The following is a 23,564-nucleotide window of genomic DNA, read 5'->3' on the forward strand; positions in this document are numbered from 1 at the left end:
GTGCACACTGTCTCTTAACAATAACTCCCATTTTCAGAGGGCCTATCGAGTGCCAAGCAAATCCCAGGGCTTTGCCTTTATTCTTCACAAAAGCCATACCGTAGGAGTCAGGAATCCTATTTTACAGATGGGCCAACTGAGGCTCAGGGAGGGGAACTGTCTTGTGCAAGGCCACCGAGGGGCCACATGTGTCCCTGCTTCCCTGGGACTTCAAAGCCTGGACAAAGCCCAATGCCAAGCTGCTTCCCCATCAGCTGCTCTCTGGATCCTCCTGACTTCCAGGCCCAGCCCGTCCCCATTCGGGGAGGCAGCCCCACCCCACAAGGAGCAGGCCCAACCCTGCACTCTCTGACAGCCCTGCCCCACCCACCCCCAGTCACGTCATCCATGCAGCTCCGGGCTGGGGGTCCACAATGGGCTCTTCCCAGCCTGCCAGAAAGGCTGTCTGCCTTCTCATATTCCCTGAGTGGGTGTTGAGGGCGCTCCAGCCACTCTGGCTGGCCAGGAGGAAGGGGCAGCTCTGGGGAGGGGCCCCCTACAATACCTGGAAAGGTACAGGCTCCAGGGAACAGCAGTGCAAAGACAGACAGTGTTGCAGCCTCAGGACTAGGGGCTCCAGACACTGCCCCCTTCTGGCCTCTCTAGCCCTGGGGCTGCCTGGGTCACACGCTCAGGGCAGGCTTCCCTGGCCTGAGCCAAGCAATTCTTCCTGTGGGGGGACCTTAGCTGAACGGTCCTGCAGGTCCCACTCAATCCTGGGACATCTTGGGGGAGGCTGAGACACTGAGGGCCCAGACTGGAGCAGCTTCACCCCTGAGGGGCTGACTGTGGAGGAGGGGAGCCGTAGGCCTGGCTCTGCGGAGGCCCCTGCGGGTACCAGGGCCAGCCCCGTGTTCTTACCTGTACAAATAGCTTGCCACTGCCGTGGCCCAACAGCTCGTGCAGCCCCACCTGCACGTCAAAGGAGGGTCCCTTCCAGCGGATGTACAGGTCCTGCCGAGACAAGCGGAGACCCACGCTGCCCACTGTCCCACCACGGCCACATGGCCTGCCCACACCCCCCGTGCCAGGCCGAGGGCCCATCGTGATGCACACATTTGCTAAAGGCCTACTACACTGGGCACCGCAAAGCCCATTCCATCCTTGCAGCAACCTGCGGAGAAGGGACTGCCTCCACTGTTTGCCAGCTGGGGAAACAGGCTCCAAAGACACAAGGTCAAAGGTCAGAAGCGGGGCAGCAGCAGAGCCAGGCCCGAAGCCGTGTTCTTTCCTCTCCTCTGCACTGGCCTGTCCGCCTTCCTGCATCAGCTGAGGTCAGGCCAGGCCCAGCGCCGGCCCTCGGGCTGCCGGTGCCCACCTTGTCCTCCTCCTCCAGGAAGGTGAGCTTCTCCCGCTGCGTGGCGTAGGCCACGGCCAGCACGTTCCCCAGCGACACGTTCTTAAAGCCTTCCGTCTGCCTTAGGTCGTCATCTGGAGAAGGCGAGGGCGGGGACCAGGGAGAAGGGGCAAAGGTCAAGGGTCACAGACGAGGAGTCTGGACAAGAGGGACAGGCCGGGATGGTGAGCGGAGCAGGGTGATGTGTGGCCAGGGTGAGTGTGTGGAGGCGGAGGGTGCGACTCTCAGTGGGGTCTCCTGGGGGTTTGGGCCATCCTGTCGTGTTCGAGGGGCAGGGCCCGTGGAAGCTCACAGTTGGGGATGTTGATGCCGGCAGGGATGCCGGAGCCGGCGAAGGTGAGAACATCCAGGGAGGTGAAGTCGGGGGTGAGGAACTTGTCCTTCTCGAAGGCTGGGGGCCAGGGAAGCTCCTTCAACAGCTGCTCTGCACTTGCCACTAGCCACTCAAACTTGGCACTCATGGCCTTGTTCACCATGGCCACGAAGCCTGTGGGGGGACAGAGTGGGCTGTGGGTTGGCAGGGTTTGGAAGGGATCCCACGCCCTCCTCAACCCCTCCAACCCTCCAGCTGTCATGCAGGTATTGAACGCCTGCTGTGCACAGTGACCCTGTGCTGGCCACTCGGGAGAACAGTGACCCAGGCCTGGGCCCTGCCTCCACGAGGTCACTGTTTTGGGATGGGTGGGGTACAGAGAGAAGGCTTTGCTGAGTAACACCTGAGGTGGATCTTAAAGGAGATTGTGGGGAGTACATAGGGGATGATGGGGAAAGGATCAGATGCCCAGTGGAAGGGACAATGTGAACAAAAAAAGATGCTCTCCTTTTTGGGGGAACTGTGAACTGTCCTGCATGGCTAGTGCACCTGGCTTATGCGGTGGTGAGTGAGGCTGCTGCACAGGCGGCTGGGACTGATCCTTTCAGATTCAGTGCAGTTAGAGTTCCTGGCTCAAAGCAGTGTTTCCAAAATTGTACTCCATAGAACACATTTTCTATGAGAGCCTTCATAAAGAAAGAGCTCCCTGGTCAGATAAGTTTGGGCAAAACTATACACTCTACCTCCATCTTCTTAAAGGCTCACAAAGCACATTTGCACGTTAAAGGTACTGAAGAGTCCTGCAAGCAGAGACTCCCTGCTGCTCAGCAACAAATCCTTCTTGATGTAATTCCTGCTAACCCTGCAGGGACTACGCCCTGGAAAGGCCTGACCTAGACTGAGGAAGGGGTCAACTTTAACCTGGCCGAGGGATGGGCTTGGCAATGCCTCTCCATCTGGATTCACTCTGTCTGATGAAATCATCACACCAGGGCAGGAAGAGAGGATGATTAAAATAGCAAAGAAGGAAAAGCGACCTAAATAAATGTCCAATGATTGGGGATTATTAAATAAATCAGGGGGCAGCTATGAGATGGCATGCCATGCAGCTGTTAGATATGTAGTACAATATCAAATGCTGTGGGAAATTATTTATGATATATTGCGAATACTATACACCTATTAAAAAGAATGTGGTAGGTCTATATATACTGATAGGAAAAATATCCACGATACATGATTAAGTGAAAAAAGCAAGTGACAGAACAATACACAGAATATAATCTCATTTACCTGGATGAGTTAAAAGGAATGCGTGGGGACTTCCCTGGTGGCGCAGTGGTTAAGAATCCACTTGCCAATGCAGGGGACACAGGTTCGAGCCCTGGTCTGGGAATATCCCACATGCCACGGAGCAACTAAGCCCGTGTGCCACAACTACTGAGCCTACGCTCTAGAGCCCGCGAGCCACAACTACTGAGCCCACATGCCACAATTACTGAAGCCCGCGCGCCTAGAGCCCGTGTTCCGCAACAAGAGAAGCCACCACAATGAAAAGCCTGCGTGCCACAACGAAGACCCAACGCAGCCAAAAATAAATAAATTTATAAAAAGGAAAAAAAAGGAGTGTGTGTGTGTGTGTGTGTGTGTGTGTGTGTGTGTGTGAATGCTTCGACAAAGGCCTGGAAGGACCTGTACTCAACTGCGAACTGTGGTGATCTCAGGAGGGGTGTGACATAGGAGAGGGTAGTAAAGGAGGGACTTCACATTTTATCCTACATACGTCTGTACTGTTCCAATTACTTGCAACAAACGCAGATTTTAAATCACACACACACGTTTTTAAGCATAGCACTATATAAAAACAAGACAAAAAGTACATTCCAAATTTTAACCTTGGGGTGGGTACAATCACAGTTGATTTTTTTTGGTCTGTATTTTCATAATTTTTGACCATGAACAGAGACTACTTTTCTTTCTTTCTTTCTTTCTTTTTTTGCGGTACGCGGGCCTCTCACTTTGTGGCCTCTCCCGTTGCGGAGCACAGGCTCTGGACACGCAGGCTCAGCGGCCATGGCTCACGGGCCCAGCCGCTCTGCAGCATGTGGGATCTTCCCGGACCGGGGCACGAACCCGTGTCCCCTGCATCGGCAGGCGGACTCTCAACCACTGCGCCACCAGGGAAGCCCGAGACTACTTTTCTAATAACCACAATGAGTTATGTAAAAAGGGGGGGACCTCTGAGACTGAGGCTGCTGAGGAGGCCCTGGGATCTTGGCCCTCAGAGCAGGCCTGGCAAATCAGGACCCAGGCAGGAAAGCTGTGAGTGTGCACACCTGTCTCACCTTCCGGCCCCTGGACTGACTGCCTGTCCCTTATGCCTTGTCCCTGGGCCTGGATCTCTGGGCTCAGATCCAAGCCCTCATGGGCTGTCGGGGCTTTCCTCTCTCCTCCAAGGCTAATCTCGTGGGCTTTTGGCAGCTGGATGCTCCAGACTCTACATCCAGGGGCTGGGGAGGATAAAGCTTGGCAGAAACAAGTCTAAATCCTCAGGCTGGATGCCCTGCCCTGCACTAGTGGGTCCCATAGGGGCTTGGGCACAAGGGCCGAGGCAGCCTGCCACCTGCCCTGAGATGACAGCAGCCGAGTCAAGTTCACAGTCCCAGTGTTAATTCTGCTCCCGTCAACCCGGCACCGTTTCCGTGCCTGGCATTGTGCTGAGCCGTCTGCATGTAATACCTCACTTCCCACGACACCCAAAAAGCAGTGACGGATGCGCAGAGGTGGGGTTAAGTGGCTCAAGGTCACACAGCCATTAAGTGACAAAGCTGGAGCCTATGCCTGGACAAGACACTAGAGGCAGCACAGCAAAGTGGCCCAGAGCCAAGGTGCCTAGGCTAGGCCACCCGCCACCTGCGCCTCAGTTCCCACATCTGTGAAGTGAGGAGAGACATTCTCATAGGATGATGGTGTCAAAATGAGCTAGGTGTCCAGTACATGGCAAATCATCAATGGCTGTTGTCCGTTATTATTACTGCTGAGGGAGGAGGGGGGAGGGGAGAGTCCTCAGGGGACAAGGGTAAGGGTTTCCATCTGACCACCCACCTCCCAGAAGTTACCTTCAAACTCTCCGCGGGAGCCAAAGGGGTCTCGGTAGCTCTCGATGAACCCGATGTAACTGGGGGAGAGAAGGGCTGAGATGGAGGCGGGGCGGGGGCAGGGGGCAGGGCGGGGTGAAAGCTGGCGCCTCACCTCTCCACGATGGGGCCTTTGTCCTGGATCCAGAAGCGAGAGCCCTTCTTGTGGGCCTCGATAGAACCGTGGGTGAAGCTTTCTATGTACTGGGCCAGCATCTGCTCCTGGTGGCTGGTGGCTGCATAGGCCTGGGGGTGAGCAAGGGTTGGTCAGCCTCAGGCCACCCACCCACCCCCATACCTGCCTTTGCTGCCCAGAGGGGCCTGGAGAAGCACCTCAGCCCCTAGCCAGCCCTACCTTGGCTTTCTCCAGGTGCTCCACCACCTTCTGGAGGATGGGTGCATAGTCTCCCCGGGTCACCCGGAAATTGCTTCCCTGGAATTCATAGCTCTTCAGCTTGGAATTCATTTCGGAGTCCAGAACAGGCTCTGAGGGAAAAAGGATGGCTCAGGGAAAAGGCTAATATAAGACACCCCAGCAGGCTTCTCGCTGTGACACTCCTTTACTCTAAGATCTTCAATGACTCCCCACTGCCCACAGAAATTAGTATAAACTTTCATCTTCAAAAATATAGATATTGGGTTGGCCAAAAGGTCGTTCGGCTTTTTCCGTACCACCTTACAGAAAAACCCAAATGAACTGTTTGGCCAACCCAATGTTATGTTACATGAAATGTTCTAAGTGATTCACATGTTAACTCATTTGAGCCTTGCATCAGCTCTGTGGGGAGAGGGAAATTATTATCTCTATTCTACAGATGGGGAAGCTAAGGCACCGACAGGTTAAGTCAGTTTTTGAAGGTCACACAGCAGCAAGTAGCAGAGCTGGATTCAAACCCAGTGTGGCAGATTGTATTTAAAAAGCTAGCCATACCCTAGATGTAATCACAAGAGTCCTTATAAGGAGGAGACAGGAGGGTGAAGGGAGGTAGGAGATGTGATGAGAGAAGAAAAAAGGGGGAGAGATGTGAGGAAGGGGCCACAAGCCGAGGAATGCAGGCAGCTTCCAGAAACAGAAAGAGGCAAGGAAACAGATTTCCCCTGAAGGCTCCAGAAGGAACTGGAGTCTTCTTTTAGACTTTGGACCTCCAGAACTGTAACAGAATAAATTTGTGTTGTTTTATGCCATTAAATTTGTGATGATTTGTTAAAGAAGCAATGGGATATTTTTTTAAAAGGATTTTATTTTTTTCGCTGTGTTGGGTCTTTGTTGCTGCACTTGGGCTTTCTCTAGTTGTGGCGAGCCTTCGTTGCAGTGCACGGGCTTCTCATCGCGGTGGCTTCTCTTGTTGCAGAGTGTGGGCTCTAGGAATGCAGGCTGCAATAGCTGTGGCTCGCAGGCTCTAGAGCGCAGGCTCAGTAGCTGTGGCGCACGGGCTTAGTTGTTCCACGGCATGTGGGATCTTCCCAGACCAGGGCTCGAACCCGTGTCCCCTGCATTGGCAGGCAGATTCTTAACCACTGCGCCACCAGGAAGTCCGCAATGGGATATTAACACTGTTGTATTTTGCCTGTTGTCTCTGATCCATACAACATACTTCTAGCTTATATTTAAGAAAAAAAAAAGATGGCCACAGTATCTCCCATCTCCCAAAGTGACTTCTCCTATCAGGACTTCTCCTCTTGAAGCGGGGCAGGCAGGCTTATGGCTACAGCAGAAGTGACGCCATGTGACTGCCGAGGCTAGGTCATAAACGGCGACACAGCGTCTGCCTGGCTCTCTTGGGGTGTTCGCTCTGGAGCCCAGCCACCATGAGCAGTATGAAGATGCTGTGTGAGGTGTTTTGGTGGACAGCCCCAGCTGAGGTCCCAGCCAACAGCTAACATCTACCACTGGACGTGTGAGTTGGTGAGCAGGCAGAGGACGCAGTCCCTAGCTGTTGAGTCATCCCCCACCTCTAAGTCTTCCCAGCTGAGGCCTCAGACATTGTCAGCCAGAGACATGCTGTTCCTAGCGTGCCTCATCCAAATTCCTGACCCACAGAGCCCAGGAGCATGAAGAGGTGGCTTTATATCACTAAACAAGTGGGGGTGTTTGTTACGTCAGGCAGCCTGGCTCCAGAGCCACACTCTTAACCACTGTCTGCTGCATCCTAGAGGCCCAGCTCGTATTCCCGTGTCATCCCCTCCTATTCCCTGAACCCTTAGCCTCTTCCCTAGTCAAATCGAACTACGTACGTGCTGATCCCTAAACTTTCCCACCACCTTGCTCTGGCTCATGCTGTTCCCTCCACTAGGAGGGCTGTTCCCGACCTGTCCTCCTTTGCTTGGTATCTGAGGATCAACCAAGGCCCAGCTGCTGGGAAGGCACCGGTGAATGAAACACAGAGTTCCTCCTCTCAAGGAGCTTGAAGTCAACAGAAAAATAACTGGGAAATCACTGGGCGTGCTGATGAGCAAAGAGGCTGTGGGGGGCTTCCCCGGTGGCGCAGTGGTTGAGAATCTGCCTGCCAATGTAGGGGACACGGGTTCGAGCCCTGGTATGGGAAGATCCCACATGCCGCGGAGTAACTGGGCCCGTGAGCCACAACTACTTAGCCTGTGCGTCTGGAGCCTGTGCTCCGCCACAGGAGAGGCCACGATGAGGAGTGGCCCCCGCTTGCTGCAACCAGAGAAAGCCCTCGCACAGAAACGAAGACCCAACACAGCCAAAAAAAAAAAAAAAAAAAAGAGGCTGTGGGAAGACAGGGAAAGGTCCTGGGAAGGTGAGGTCCAAGCCTGGCCTACAGGACGATTAGGGTTCATCAGTGGAACACCTAGAGGGGAGGGAGGACATTCCAAGTGGGAATGGGGAACAGGCCGTGCAAAGGCCTGGAGGGGGTAGGTGAGAACATGGGGTTTTCAGGGAACTGGAAGCTGCTGAGCGTGGCTGCAGCCGAGTCTAAGTGGGAGGCTGGGGCTGGGAGGTGGGAGGTGGGTGGGGAAGGGAGGGTGGGGTTACAAAGGTCCTCACAGGGGCCTGGCTGCTTCTCTTAATGCTGCATCTGTATCCCCCTCACCTGGTAACAGACTCCAGTTTTCTTTTGAGAACCACCCCCTCACAACCACCCCGAGTCCAGGTGGTGGGTCCACCTGGCTGTGAGTCCACCTGGCTGTGAGGTAGGCTTGGGACCAGGGTCCCTTAACCACAAGGACTGGTTCACAGGTAAACAGGGAACCCGAAACAGAGAAGCTTGAGCCACTCCCAGACGTTAAGACACTACTTCGGGGAGAAAAGGGCGCTCTTTGCTGGAATGGCCCAGCTGGTGGCTATCAGGCTGTGTGTTTTGGTTGACAGCCCCAGCTGAGGTCCCAGCCAACAGCTAACATCTACCACTGGACATGTAGATGGGAGCAGCCTGCTGTGGGTGAAGTCAAAGAGAGCTGAGCCAAGAGACAGAGAGAGAAATTTCTGAGAATACTGCCTGAGCAGCTGGATCCAGCTGTGCCTGAAGCTACTGTATCCTGGGCTTCTTAATTACTCAAGCCTACGAAGTCCCCTTTGCTGTAGGCAAATTTGAAATAGATTTCATCACTTATAACCAAGAAATTCCAAATGATGGAGCCCTTAGAAGTACATCTGGGCTTTGCCTTGAAGGTACTTTGGGAGATATTTAGAAAGTGGATTTTAGTAAGTTCATCACCCCCACCTTTCTGTATTCTCCCCAACCTCCAAGATACACGTGGTCACATTTTCCATTAAGCCTTCACTGATGTGCAGTTTGGATTTCTCCTCGAGGCTGTCATGGGACGTATGGTCCAGCCTCCACTTCCACTGTTTACATGGATTGTTATCTTCTGCGCCACTGCCTGGAGGACGGGGACCATGGCCAACACGTGGCCCCTGTCGGAGGCTTGCAGCTGTGATGTTCGCCAAGTGGAACAAAGGCCCTTCCCCTGCCCTCGTGCCTCCGTTTAGCTTTACATCACCACCAGCACCGGGGCTGGGGGTGCTCACCTCACAGGAACACCACTTGCTGAGCACTAGGGCTTGCACCTAGCAAGCCTTCGATCAATATCTGCCATAACGATTACAACTGTGGTTACTGCCTGCAGCTACCGTAGTCGGCTAACCCCCGTCCTGGGTTCTGGTCCCCTCCACGCTCGTCCAGGAACACAGGAAGGAGGAGAAGGGGCGTGAGCTCACCTGTGCTCAGCACAGAAGCCAACCGCACCTCGTAGCAGGGCTTCCCATCCTGGCCGACCTCCTTGAAGAGCCGTGTGTTGTAGGCACTGAGGTTCTGGAAAAGACCAGGGCAGGGGTTTGGGGGAGAGTAAGTCCAGAGTGGGCTGTGGGGTGGGGGGAGGTAAAGTGGGTCACACCAGGGAGAGAAGATACACAGGTAAAGCAGTCCAGGGCCTCCAGTGGACCTGCCTGAGTTGTCTGTGAGGGGAGAGAGCAGGGTCAGGCCAGGGCAGACTCCCGCTCTGCTCAGTACACTGAGCGCTAACTTTTACTAAGCGCTGTGCAAGACACTTCGTGACCTCAGCTAACCTGGGGTACAGGAGGCAGGTCCCATTCCACAGGTAAGGAAATGTCGCTGTGTGGCTGAGCTGGGAGGTGAAAGTGACACATGGATGCCAGAGCCCAATCCAAGCAGCTCTGATGTTCTGTGTCCTCCTGCCCTGAGGCTGTCACAAGGCCCTTCAGCCCAGGGTGGGGCAGGGGCGGCTCCATCAGGGCACACAGGGGGACATCTTCATTCAAGCCAGGCTGACCCTTAGACGAGGATTCCCAAGGCTTCTCCACCTCAAGGACCCAAGATGCCCATGCCTCTGGGCCCAAGCTGAGACCCAGGAGTGGGCGCCAGTGCCAAGGGGACCCCAACAAACCACCACCCCAAGTTCCCCAACCCCCAAACCTGTGAGTCCAGAAAATCTTGGGCTAGTTTGGCATCTTCCATGGTACAGTTCCCAGAGAAATAGGTGGTGATTCCCTGTCGGGGAAGGGGCGGATGGGAAATAGGAGTTGCTGAGCTGGGTTGGGGAAGCTGGTGAATTCCTTCCCAGCCACCCTCTCCAGCCTCTGGCTTCCTCCACTTCCTCTCAGCAGCCTCCACTGTCCCTCTCCAACTCTTTCCAGGGGGAAAAAATTACAACACAAACAACAAACAGAGGCCCAAGTCCAGCCTTCCTGCAGCTCTGTGCCAGCCTCTCGCGGGCCCGCCCCTAAGGTTTGCTGCGTCCCTCACCCCACGCAGCTCCCAAGCAGCCTCCAGGGGTGCGAAGCTTTGGCCCCCTCCTTTCCCATGCCCCCTCCTCAGCTCCCTCCAGCTCTCAGCTTCTCTCCTTCCTTCCTCCTGCACATGGCATCCCAGGATGTCAGAACTGGGAGGGCATTCAGAAAGCGTTCCATCCAACCTGCTTACAAATGATGATGCTGAGGCCTGCGGTGGAGGGCAGCTTGGCCTCAGGCGTGACGGACAGACCGCTGCCTCCCCATCGGGTGCCCCTCCGTCCATACCAGGTGGCCCCCAAGGATGCCCTCCACTCCCCAGTGTGGCTGGGGGGGCCTCACCTCCTTCCCCAGCCCGAGGTGTCGAAGCCTCGATTCCAGAGAGAACATGAGCTCCCCGCAGGTCTGCCAGAGGCCCCCGACTTCCTCCGGGTGCTGCTCCGCGGCCTTACTACCCAGGATCACACGTTCCAGCTTCTCCTGCAGGGGAAGGGAGGCCCGTGGCCTGGCCACACCACCCGAACCTGCCTCCTGGAGCACCCCCCCTCCCCGCCCCCATCGACCCCCAAGCTCTTCTCCCACAGTCTAAGACCTTCTGGCTCAGGGTGCAGTTGACAGACTGGCAGCATTGACATTGCCCGAGAAATGCAGACCCTCACGCCCCACCTGCTCAGGCCTGCTGGGTCAGAAGCTGCATTTCAACAAGCTCGCCAGGCAATTCGTGCACTCAGTAGGGGCTGAGCGCCCTGGTGTAAGAGCTGCCTCTGCCCCAGATGGGCCCGAGCCCCGTGGTCCCAGAGAGGGACTCCTCATGCCCAGGCTCCTCCGCTGTCCTCAGTGGTGACCAGCAGGCTCCATCTCTGCAGCACCTAACAGCGCACAGAGCCCTTTCACAGCCTCCGCTCATTCATCCCTCGGGTCAGCAGGGTCGGGAGGTGGCTGCAGCACCCAAGGCCGTGCAGTGTGGTAGTGACAAGGTCAAAGCTCCTCTCAGGGCCCAACTCCCACTGGGGCTCCATCTGCTGCATGCCCCGCCCCCCCATCCCACCGGCCCCAAACTGCCCACCTTCCCCAGCCCTCTTCAGCTCACCTTGGGCAGGTTCGGAACAAACTTGGTGTCACCAAAGGACTTGTAGTTGCCCATGTTGGAGTAGACACCTGCAGTGTAGACCAGGAACGCCTGGGGGAAAGGGGGTCAGAGGAAGCACAGCCTCCCTACCCCACGGAGGTTCCCTCCTGGGATGTTAACACCCCAGATGAAGCAGTATGGGTAAGGCTGGGAGACTGGCGGGGCAGGACCCACATCCTGGGAGGCCCCAGTCTGGCCACAACATGCTTTCACAGCCCAGTCTTCACACACCCATCGTCCAGCCAAACTGGTCTTCTCAACAGCTACCAAATACATCCAAGCCCTCATGCACCTTGTTCCCTTTACATCACACCCTCTCAGCCACCTGCGGCCCTCTCATGTGACCCCTGAGGCCCAGTGCAAACACCACCTCCTTCTGCAGGAAACCTGTCCACAGCCCTCACCTGGCAGGCAGCCAGCACCGGAAGCATCAAACGTTAGGGCTGGAGGGGCCTTGGTCAACTACTTTAAGGCTTTTGCTGGCCCCAAATCTAGTCTCCCTTCCTCTGGCAATAAGGCCTCACATCTTCCTTTTGGGATAGGGCGAAATCTCCCTTCCCCAACTCCAGGGGTGGGCACAGGCCCAAGCTGGCCAATAAGAGCCCAACCAGGAAATTTCCCAGTGGCAATGAGCCTCTGTTTTATACCAAGAATCATCAAGCCTGAAGCCCCTGGAGCTCCCCTACTGGGGTGACGGAAGAAAGCAAAGCTGAGAGATGAAGACTGCATCACCATGGTATCACCGAGTCCCTGAATCTAGTCGTGCCTGAAGCCTCCCTAGCCCTGGACTTTTCAATTATGTGAGCCAGTAATTCTCTCTTTTTTTAAATAGACTTTATTCTATAGAGTTGGTTTAGGTTCCCAGCAAAACTGAGCAGCAGGTACAGAGATTACTCCAAAGTCTCCTATCCCCACACAGGCACAGCTTCCCCCATTTTAATAGTCCACACTAGACTGGTGCATTTCTTACAACTGATGAACCTACATTGACACCTCATCACCCAAAGGTCATAGTTTACATTAGGGTTCACTCTTGGTGTTGTACATTCTATGGGTTTAGACAGATGTATAATGACATATATCTACCATTATGTATGATACATTACTCTGTATTATACAGAGTAGTTTCAGTGTCCTAAAAATCCTCTGTGCCCGTCCTCCCTCCCAATGCCTGGCAACTCTGATCTTTTTACTATCTCCATAGTTTTGCCTTTTCCAAAATATCATATAGTTGGAATCATACAGTATCTACCCTTTTCAGATTGGCTTCTTTCACCCAGTAATAGGCATTTAACTTTCTCCATGTCTTTTCATGGCTTGATAGCTCATTTCTTTTTAGCACTAGATAATGTTCCATTGTCTGATGTACCACAGTTTGTTTATTGATTCAGCTACTGAAGAACATCTCAGTTACTTCCAAGTTTTGGCAGTTATGAATACAGCCGCTATAAAAATCATGTGCAGGTTTTTTTGTGGACATAAGTTTCACTTCAAGTTTTCACCTTGGTAAATACCAAGGAGCATGACTGCTGAATCGTATGGCAAGAGTACGTTTAATTTTATAAGGAAGTGCCAAACTCTCTTCCAAAGTGGTTGTACCATTTTGCAATCCCACCAGCAATGAACAGAAGTTCCTATTGTTGCACATCCTTGCCAATATTTGGTGTTGTCGGTGTTTTAGATTTTGGCCGATCTAATAAGTATATAATGGCATCTTGTTTTTTAAGTTTGCAATTCCCTAATGACATACAATGTGGAGCATTTTTCCATATGATTATTTTCCATCTGCATATCTTCTTTGGTGAAATATCTGTTAAGGTCTTTGGTCCATTTTTAAATTGGGTTGTTCGTTTTCTTACTGTTGAGTTTTAAGAGTTCTTTGTACACCTTGGATAACAGTCCTTTATTAGACATATATTTGCAAATATTTTCTCCCAGTCTGTGACTTACCTTTTCATTCTCTTGACGGTGTCTTACACAGAGCAAAAACTTTAATTTTAATAAGTTCAGCTTATCAGTTATTTATTTCATGGATCATACTTGGTGCTGTATCTAAAAAGTCATCTGCATACCCAAGGTCATCTAGATTTTCTCCTATGTTATCTTCTGGGAGTTTTATAGTTTTGTATTTAAATTTAAGGCTGTGATTCATTTTGAGTTAATTTTTGTGAAGGATGTAAGGTCTGTGTCTAGATTCTTCTTTTTTTTTTTTATTTAACATATGGATGTCCAGTTGTTCTAGCACCATCTATTGAAAAGACTATTTTTGTTTCATTGTATTGCCTTTGCTCTTTGTCAAAGATTTGTTGACTATATTTATGGGGGTCTATTTCTGGGCTCTCTATTCTATTGCACTTATCTATTAGTCTATTATTTTGCCAATAGAACACTGTCTCTTTTTTAAAATTAATTAATTAATTAATTTTTATTTTTGGCTGCATTGGGTCTTTGTTGCTGCACATGGGCTTCCTCTAGTTGCGGCGAACGGGGGCTACTTTTCATTGCGGTGCGTGGGCTTCTCACTGCAGTGGCTTCTCTTGTTGTGAAGCACGGGCTCTAGGCACATGGGCTTCAGTAGTTGTGGCATGCGGGCTCAGTAGTTGTGGCCCACAGGCTCTAGAGCACAGGCTCAGAAGTTGTGGCGCATGGGCTTAGTTGTTCTGCGGCATGTGGGATCTTCTGGGACCAGGGCTTGAACCTGTGTCCCCTGCATCGGCAGGCAGATTCTTAACCACTGCGCCACCAGGGAAGCCCCAGAACACTGTCTTGATTACTGTAGCTTTATAGTAAGTCTTGAACTAGAGTACTATCAGTCCTCCAACTTTGTTCTTCTGTTTCATTATTGTGTTGGCTATTCTGAGTCTTTTGCCTCACCATATTAACTTCAGAATCAGTTTGCCGGTATCCACAAAACAACTTGCTGGGATTTTGACTGGGATTGCATTGAATTTGTAGATCAATTTGGGAAGGAGTGACATCTTGACAATATTGAATCTTTCTATGCACAAACATGGAATTTCTCTCCATTTATTTAGTTCTTCTTTGATATTTTTCATCAGAGTTTTGTAGTTTTCCTCATATAAGTCTTGCACACATTTTGTTGGATTTACAACTAAGTATTTCGACTTTTTTGAGTGCTATTGTAAATGGAATTCTGTTTTAAATTTCAAATTATACTTGTTCATTGCTGGAATACAGGAAAGCAATTGGCTTTTGTGTATTAACTTTGCATCCTGCAAACTTGCTATAATCACTTATGACTTCTAAGAGTTTTTGGTTGATTCTTTCAGATTTTCTACATAGACAATCATGTCATCTGTGAACAAAGACAGTATTATGTCTTCCTTCACAATCTGTATACCTGTTATTTTTTTTCTTGTCTTATTGCATTAGCTAGGACTTCCAGTACAATGTTGAAAAGTAGTGGTGAGAGGGGACATCCTTGCCTTATTCCTGATGTTAGTGGGAAAGTTTTTCACCACTAAATATGATGTTCGCTGTAAGATTTCTGGTTTTCTGACAGTTTTTATCATGAATGGGTGTTGGATTTTGCCAAATGCTTCTTCTGCATCTATTGATATGATCGTGTGGTTTTTCTTCTCTAGCCTGTTGATGTGGTGATTTACATTTATTGATTTCTGAATGTTGAACCAGATTGGCAGGATAAATCCTACTTGGTCGTGGTACACAATTCTTTTTATATGTTGTTGGATTCAATTTACTAACATTTTATTGAGGATTTTTGCATCTATGCTCATGAGACATATTGGTCTGTAGTTTTCTTTTCTTTCATTGTAATTTTTGTCTGATTTTGGTTTTAGGGTAATACTGGCCTCACAGAATGAGTTAGAAATTATTCCCTCTGCTTTTCTCTTCTGAAAGAGATTGTAGAGAATTGGTATGTTTAGTACCAATTAAGTTAGTACTACTAACTTAAATGTTTAGTAGTGAACCTATATTGGCTTGATGTTTTCTGTTTTAGAAGGTTGTTTATTAATTATTGTTTCTATTTCTTTAATAGATATAGGCCTATGTAGATTATCTATTTCTTCTTGTGTGAGTTTTGGCAGATTATGTCTTTCAAGGAATTGGTCCATTTCATATAGGTTATCAAATTTGTGGGCATAACATTTTTCATAGTATTCCTTGATTATCATTTGAATGCCCATGGATCTGTAGTGATGTCCCTTCTTTCATTTCTGATATTAGCAGTTTGTGACCTCTCACTTTTTTTTCTTAGTCAGCCTGGTTAGAGGTTTATCGATTGCTATGATCTGCATGTTTGTGTCCCTCCAAAATCAGTATGTTGAAACCTAACCTCCAAGGCCATGGTATTAGGAGATGGGGCCTTTGGGAGGAGATGAGATCATGAGGGCATAGCCCTCCTCATTGAGATTAGTGCCCCTACAAAAGAGATCCCAGAAAGCCAGCTCAGATGATCCATCATGTGAAAACACAGTGAGAAGTCAGCAGTCTGCAACCCAGAAGAGGGCTTTCACCAGAACCCGACCATGCTGGCACCTGTCTTCCATTCTTTTTCTGCCTTCTGTGGTTTTAACTGAGCATTTTATATGATTCCATTTTCTCTCCTTTCTTAGCATATCAGTTGTACTTCTTTTTCTAGTTTTTTCAGTGGTTGAGTTTGTAATATACATTTACAACTAATTCAAGTCCACTTCATGGGCAGTTTGAGTACCTTATAATAACAAAATAATCCTAATTCTTGCCTCCCCTCCCTCATATCACTTCTGTCATTCATTTCACTTCTACATAAGCATACATAAGCATATACATACATGTACACATAAGCACACATAGTTGGATATGTTGCTGCTGTTATTATTTTGGACAAACTGTTATCTCTGAGATCAATTAAGAATAAGAAAAATAAAAGTTTTTATTTTACCTTCACTTATTCCGTCTCCAATGCTTTTCCTCTTTTTACTGTACATCTGAGTTTCTGACCTATATCATTTTCCTTCTCTCTAAAGAACTTCTTTTAACATTTCCTGCAAAGCAGGTCTATTGGCAACACATTCCCTCAATTTTTGTTTGTCTGAGAAAGTCTTTATTTCCACTTCACTTTTTTTTTTTTGTGGTACACGGGCCTCTCACTGTTGCGGCCTCTCCCATTGAGGAGCACTGGCTCTGGACGCGCAGGCTCAGTGGCCATGGCTCACAGGCCTAGCCACTCCGTGGCATGTGGGATCTTCCCGGACTGGGGCACGAACCCGTGTCCTCTGCATCGGCAGGCAGACTCTCAACCACTGCGCTACCAGGGAAGCCCTCCACTTCACTTTTGAAGGATAATTTTACAGGGTACAGAATTCTAGGTTGGTGGCTTTTTATCTCAACACTGTAAATATTTCAGTCCACTCTTCTTGCTTGCGTGATTTCTGAAAGGTCAGATGTAATTCTTATCTTTGTTCCTCTGTAGATAATTTTTCCTTCTGGGTTCTTTCAGGACTTTTTCTTTCTCTTTGATTTTCTGTAGTTTAAACATGATATGCCTACATGTAGGTTTTGTTTGTTTTTCTTTTTTGTTTTGCACTTACTATCCTACTTGGTGTTCTCTGAACTTCCTGGATCTGTGGTTTGGTATCTGACATCAATTTGGGGAAATTCTCAGTCATTATTATTTCAGATATCTCTTCTGTTTCTTTCTTTCTTCTTCTGGTTTTACCGCTATATATATGTTACACTGCTTATGGTTGTCCCAGTTCTTAGATATCTTATTCTGTTTTCTTCAGTCTTCTTTCTCTTTGCTTTTCAGTTTTGGAGGTTTTTATTGAGATACCCTCAAGCTCAGAGATTCTTTCCTCTGCTATGTCAAGTCTACTAATAAGCCCATCAAATGTGTCCTTCACTTCTATTAGTGTTTTTTTGATCGCTAGCACTTTTTGGATCTTTGTTGGAATTTCTATCTCTCTGCCTACATTGCCCATCTGTTCTTTTTTTTTTTTTAATTGAAGTATAATTTACAATATTGTGTTAGTTTCAAGTATAGAGCAAAGTGATTCAGATATATATATGTATATATCTATATATGTATTCTTGTTCAGATTCTTTTCTATTATAGGTTATTACAAGATACTGAGTATAGTTCCCTGTGCTATACAATAGGTCCTTGTTGTTTACCTATTTTATATTTAGTAGTGTATATATGTTAATCCCAAACTGCCCATCTGTTCTTTCATGCTGTTTACTTTATCCATTAGCACCCTTAGAATATTAGTCATAGTTGTTTTAATTCCTGGTCTGATAAGTCCAACATCCCTGCCATATCTGAGTCTGGTTCTGATACTTGCTCTGTCTCTTCAAGCTGTGTTTTTTGCCTTTAAGAATGTTTTGGATTTTTTTTCTTGATAGCCAGACATGATGTGCTAGGTAAAAGGAACTGTCATAAACAGGCCTTTATTAAGGTGATGGTAAGGTGTGGGGGCAGGGGAAGCATTCTAGAATCCCATGATTAAGTCTCAGTCCTTTAGTGAGCCTTTGCTGCTGGACTATGAACTTCACATGTGCTTCTCAGTCCCATGTTCCCACCACTCCTCTTAGGTGGGACAGATGGTCAGAGCTATGGAGTTGGGTATTTCCCTTCTTCCAGATCAGTTAGGCTCTGATAAAACCCTAGCAGGTTTGGTTCTGGTTAAACAGTTTTTCCTGAGGGCAGACCATGTTAGGAAGAACAGAATGTTCTAGCATATTTCAAAAATGGTTCCTTTTCCTCTCCTCCTGTGAGGAGCATGAGGGACTTTTTCTCTGAAATTCATTATGAGAACCAGGTCAAGCTCCTGGAGGTAAAATCCCCCAAACTGTGGTCCCCCCTTATGACTGGGTCCCCTTGGAGTTTTTAACTCTTAGAATTGTCCACATTGAGCCTCCAGCAATTCATCAGTTACAGTTCAGGTTTTCCTACCCCAGCACTGGTTCTGTGGAGGTTTCTGCTCATGAATTTTTGCTCTGGTAAGTTGTGATTCTCTGTACCTGCCTGTCTGTCTCTCCAATTTTGGGGGCAGCAGTTTGCCCTGTGACCTCACTTCTCTTAAGGATCTAAGAAGAGTTGTTGATTTTTCAATTTCTTCAGCTTTTTATTTGTTGTTAGAAGAGATGGGCAACATCTAAGTTCCTTACATGCCAGACCAGACTGGGAGTCAAGGTGTTTTTTTCTTTTTTCTTCATTTAAGCCAATTTGAGGTGGGTTTCTGTTACTTACAAACAAAAGAATCCCACTGAAAATAATGAATACTTGGGTAGCACTTTTCCGTTAATAAGCACTTCCCCAGCTATTAGCTCTTTTAATGAGTAAATCAAGGCCTAGAGATGGGATGCAATTACTCAAAGTCCAAAAAACGTAGAAGAAACAGCCTGGGCCTCAGCGCAGAGATAAGCAATCCAATCCCTTTATTTTACATATAGAAAGACAGACCATGTCCTCATACATTCTTGGTGAAGCTTTTTCAGACGATGATTTAACAGCACCAATCAATTGCCAATGTACAGAGCCTTTGACCCAGCAATTCTACTTCTACAAAATAGATCCTACTCACACATGTGCATAAGTATGCTCATCATGGTATTGTTTGTAAGAAGAGTAGAGAAAAACCTAAATGTCCATCAATAAAGATTAAATTGATTATAGTGTACATTGCTGTGGAATACCTCACAGCCAATAAAAAAGAATGAGGTGGATTTATATGTACCCAATGTAAGTTCTCCAAGACATGGTGTTCAGTGAAAAAAGCAGAACTCATAAGAATATGTAGAATGTGATCTCATATGTAAAAGAGAAAATAAGGAACTAATACATGTGCATATGTATGTGTACAGGTATGCAATACAGACAGAGGACTGAAAAGGTTATATATCCCACCATCTTCAGTGGTTACCTCTGGGGAGGGCACTGAGAACAAATGATCTTTTTGTTTTGTTTTGTGTCTTTCTGCATTTCTGTAATGCATTAAGAATGCATTAATGTATTCCTTGGCCAACAGACCCACAGACAGACAAAAACAAGGGGACAGGCAGAACGTTCTGCCCAGGGACACACAACACGGTAGAGGAAGATATGGTCCAGAACGCAGACCTCCTGATTCCTACACTGGACTCATTCCTCTACCGCCTCTGAATCTCCACAGCTGTTTCCTTTACTCCACAGCCCTTGTTATAATCACAGCAGCCGCCACTTATCTTGGCGTCAGGTCGCTACAACCCTAAGAGGTATAGACTACCCTCACGCATATCTTGCAGACGAGAAGACTGAAGCTCCAGGAGGGGATGTCCCTGTGTTTGAAACCTTTCGTCTAATGCAAAGAGACAGAAAGTCCTTTGTACCCCTGCTTCCTGGTCCCTCACACCCAGAAGCCACTCAGGAAATGCAGGTTGGCCTGAGAGAACTGACCTGATATTCCTCCTCGGTAAGGCCCTCAGCCAGGGCATGCTGGCGCAGCTGGTCGGGGTCCTGCGCACGGAAGAGGCGGCTGAGCAAGGCATAGATGTAGGGGGCCTCAGGGGAGGTCTGCAGCAGCACGGCCAGGCCTCCATACCAGGCAGCCCGTGACAGGTGGTGGGCATAGAGGCGCTCTGTGGGTAACAGCAAGCGGAAGGCCTCGCGGCAGTCCAGGCTAGATACACCGATGTCATTGGGGAGGATGTACTGGGTGTCCGCCATGGGCCCTGCTGAGAACCATCACCATGATCACAGCCATCATTTATTGCATGCCAACTGCACACCTGACTCTGCACTCTCACAGTCTGATTTAATCCTCTCCAAAGTCCATGAGGAAGGGAATACCACTGTACCCATGCACCAGATATGCTAGCTGAGGCTCAGAGACGGTTAGGTGACTCACCCAAGGAGATTACAAAATATTCTGGTAGGCAATGTTTGGCCCGTGGCCTCTCAAACTTAAAGACTGAATCCAACTACCTAGTATTACTGTTGGGGAAACAGGTCCAGAGAGGCTAGAGCTTTGCCTAATAACACAAGGGAGAGGTCAGAAGCAGAGATCTGCATCTCTGGACTCCCAGCCCCAGGCCTCACTCCTCCCCTCCTCCTTCTCTGACCTCCTAGCCTCCTCCTTCAGAATCATCCTGCAGGTTCTTCAATTCTGCCCACCACTGTGCTCATAAGGACAAAGTCCCAGTTGGAAGACCCAGGTTCCAATCCTGGCTCAGCCCCAGACTCCTAATCATCAAGTCAATTGTTTTACTCTTCTGCCCCTCCATTACGGCCTCTGTAAGATGAGATTGATAGTAACCCCAGCCTCACCAGGTGGGTATGCAAATTAGATGAGGTCACAAGGTCACCCCAATCGAATGGAATGTACCTACGGCAGTAAATGATTTTCTCTGAACTCTTCCTCTCTCACTGATCCCAGGATCTGTCCCACCCTCATCTCTCTGCCTTTTCTTCGGTCCTCCGTCCTCCTGTCCTCTCCCTGTACTGGGCCAGGGGAGCTATCCTAGCTACAGAAATTCAGAGTTGGGAGAAAACTCATTTTACAGTTAGGGAGATTGAGGCCAAGCAACTTACCGAAGGTCTCACTGCCCGGTTGGGATCCGGGTGTCTCCCAACCCAGAGTGTACTCCACAAAGCCCTCTCTTACTAGGAATGAGTTTCCAACCTCCCCCGCCCCTCCCGATGCTGCTCCCCAATAGCACAATCCCCTGGGTTCTGAAAGGAGTGTTAACCCTTTGCTGCCTGGAGCGTTCCTTGGCCTCGGGGCCGCGATGAATTTGGCAGGGGTACCGGATGGGGGGCAGAAAGAGGATGATCTTGCGCTCGGCCCAGACTCGCCCTGTCCCCCGAGGATGACACATTGTGACCCCGAAACCCGGGCGCCGCGCCTCACCTCACCTGCAGCAGCTGCTCCGATCGCAAACTCACTTCCTGCTTCCGGCTCCCCCCCCATTCATTGGGGCTCCGCGAACTCCGCCCCCACCAGCCAATTGCCGGGCCTCGGGGCCCGGACGGGCATCGCCTCCAGCCAATAGGCGCGCCAAGGCGAGCTTCGCCGGCATACCGGCTCCCCGCCCCAGGCACCACGGCGTCGTACGCAGAACGGCCCCTGTGGCCTTGGCCTTCTGTCGGCAGGTGGCGCCCGCGCGGGGGTCAGGAACCGCAGTGGCCTGGCCGGTGGCGTCCTAGTCCCGGCAGACGGGGCTGACAAGGGACCCCGAGTCCAGGCGGGGCGGCGTGGCTGTCACGGACAGAGCACCAGGGATTCCCCCCCCACAGTCCTGACCTCCGCTCTCCTTTGGGGTTTTTCCCGGTCCCCCGACCTCAGTTTTGTATGGGGAAACCTGCACCGTGGGAGTGATGTGGTCCTTCCTCGGTGGAGTCGAGGGCCAGGGGGCGGAGACTCTTCCGAGACTGCAAAACCCTTCGCGCAGGGAATCGAGGCTACAGGTGAGCGGGCTCCTGCCAGGGCTGACATGGTCCTACCGTGTGGGGGGCGCGGAGAAACGCCCCCAATTGCTTCCCTGCACCGCTACCGACTCACCGTGGGCCTGATGGGGGCTGCAGCTGAGTATCTTCGAGCCTCAGTTTCCTCAGCACAAAGGGACGAGGGGCCTGGCAGTTCCCCGGTGCTCGCCGGGTGCCTGACGGATGAGAAAGCCGCTTGCGACCCCAAAAAGCTGTCCAGGGCAGAGCCGAGCCTTGGATGTCTGAGAGACTCACAGGAGGATGGCCTGGGCGGGGAATGGCATGTGGAAGGGCCAAGCGCCCAGTCTGGGCGAAGTGGGGAACACGGTGAGGGTCCCAAGTCAGAGGTGGGGCAGAGCCAGGCCATCTACGGTCCAGTGAGGCCTCCCCTGCCTACTGGCTGTGTGTCCTTGAGTGGGACACTACCTCTCTGAGTCTTGGCTTCCTCAGCCAGAGAACCAGGCTAAAAATTGTCTTTACTCGGAGGGATGTTGTAGGCTTGAGTGAAGTGTTGACAGGGTAGTGCTGCCCCCTAGTGTTGGGCAGAGAGGGGTGGAGGAGAAGTGATATCCTCCTTGCCAGCCTTGGCCACACCTGTGTCTAGGCCCAGAGCAGCAGCTGCCCACCACTGGCACCAGTTTCTCATTCACAAAAAGTGCCCAAGGCCCTGCTTGGCACAGCGGTGCGAACTGTTGACTCTGATGGTGAGGAACTCAATAAATTGGTCTGTGTCCTTAGAAAATCACTCTTCTTCCCTGTGCCTTGATTTTCATTGTCTTTCACATGCGTGTAAAGTCTTCCTTGACTTGGGAGAGGTTGAAATGTACACAGATAAAAAAGGAAGTGCCTCCCATGGACACCAGTGGGCAGCTCAGGCCAAGGAAACATCCCAGTACTCCTGGGAAACCCCCAACCAAGCTGCATTTTTATTTTCACAGCTAATATGAGCACTTTCTGAAGGTCCGTGCTAGCAGCTTGACATGGAGGATCCCATTTAATTCTTGCAAAAACCCTGAGATAGGATATCATTTTACCTGTTGCACATATGGGGAAATGGAGGCTGATGGATTCATTGACTTCCCTAAGGCCACCCAGGAAGTCCTCAGGTGTTCCTGAACTGGGGTCTAGCCTTCCACTGCAGTGTCCCCTCCATCTGTCCCAACACACACACACACACACACACACACACACAGAGTATCACATGCAGCAGTCCACTCCCTGGAGTCATGACCATCCCCAGCCTTGGCTCTTGCCTATGGGAATGAAGAAGGAGTAAGTGAGGAAGTAATATTAAGTACATCCTATGTTACAGGTGTCCTCCATACATTCACAACCACCTGGCAACATAGGGACTGTTATTCCATTTAACAGCTAAGGAGACTGAGGCTCCAAGAGTTGGAAAGGGGTAGAGCTGAACCAAGACCAGGGCTGTCTGACCCCCTCCACCAACACCTCTGAGTTCTCCCTCGTGTGGCACCTGTGCCTTTTGCTTGCCTCTTCTCCTAGACAGTCTGAGGTTCCCTGATAGAAATGGCATGGGAGTGTTCCCCCATTTGGGGGAAGAGAGAACTGGAAAGAGTTGCATTCTTACTGCTCTGGCTGTGTGTGTGTGTGTGTGTGTGTGTGTGTGTGTGTGAGTTGGATTCTTACTGCTCTGGCTGTGTGTGTGTGTGTGTGTGTGTGTGTGTGTGTGTAGGAGTTGCAATGCTCCCAAGTCCACCCCATCTGGGCTCCGCCTCTGTGACAGTGTGATGCTCTAGAAGCAAGAGTCTGATCACCTCCTCCTCTCACTACCAGCAAGTGCCCTCTCTCCTCTCAACAGTCCCAGGTTTGGTCTCTGTGGCTCCAGCCCGCCGTGTGGATTAGGGCAGGTCCCTCCCCTTGGAATCTGTACTCTCTAAGGCTCTGTCTTCCATTGGGGATGATGCCCATGTCAGGCCGGTACTCA

The 23,564-nt window shown here is 50.1% G+C and overlaps 1 protein-coding gene across 1 annotated transcript in view; it reads right to left on the reverse strand.

The window, feature by feature from the left end:
• DPP3 (dipeptidyl peptidase 3) overlaps positions 1 to 21,081 on the reverse strand; it is a 33,844-nt gene extending 12,763 nt beyond the window's left edge. The window contains exons 1-12 of the mRNA XM_079708596.1: positions 21,047 to 21,081; positions 19,589 to 19,863; positions 11,149 to 11,238; positions 10,401 to 10,538; positions 9,745 to 9,819; positions 9,030 to 9,123; positions 5,202 to 5,332; positions 4,962 to 5,092; positions 4,829 to 4,887; positions 1,689 to 1,883; positions 1,358 to 1,470; positions 901 to 993 (exon numbers count right to left, since the gene is read on the reverse strand). Of these exons, the coding sequence (XP_079564722.1) occupies positions 901 to 993; positions 1,358 to 1,470; positions 1,689 to 1,883; positions 4,829 to 4,887; positions 4,962 to 5,092; positions 5,202 to 5,332; positions 9,030 to 9,123; positions 9,745 to 9,819; positions 10,401 to 10,538; positions 11,149 to 11,238; positions 19,589 to 19,858 (1,389 nt within the window). The 5' untranslated portion in view covers positions 19,859 to 19,863; positions 21,047 to 21,081. The remainder of the gene's footprint in view (positions 1 to 900; positions 994 to 1,357; positions 1,471 to 1,688; positions 1,884 to 4,828; positions 4,888 to 4,961; positions 5,093 to 5,201; positions 5,333 to 9,029; positions 9,124 to 9,744; positions 9,820 to 10,400; positions 10,539 to 11,148; positions 11,239 to 19,588; positions 19,864 to 21,046) is intronic.
• Between the last annotated feature and the right edge of the window lie 2,483 nt (positions 21,082 to 23,564).

Source organism: Hyperoodon ampullatus (assembly GCF_949752795.1).
Source record: "Hyperoodon ampullatus genome assembly, chromosome: 7".
NCBI lineage: Eukaryota > Metazoa > Chordata > Mammalia > Artiodactyla > Ziphiidae > Hyperoodon > Hyperoodon ampullatus.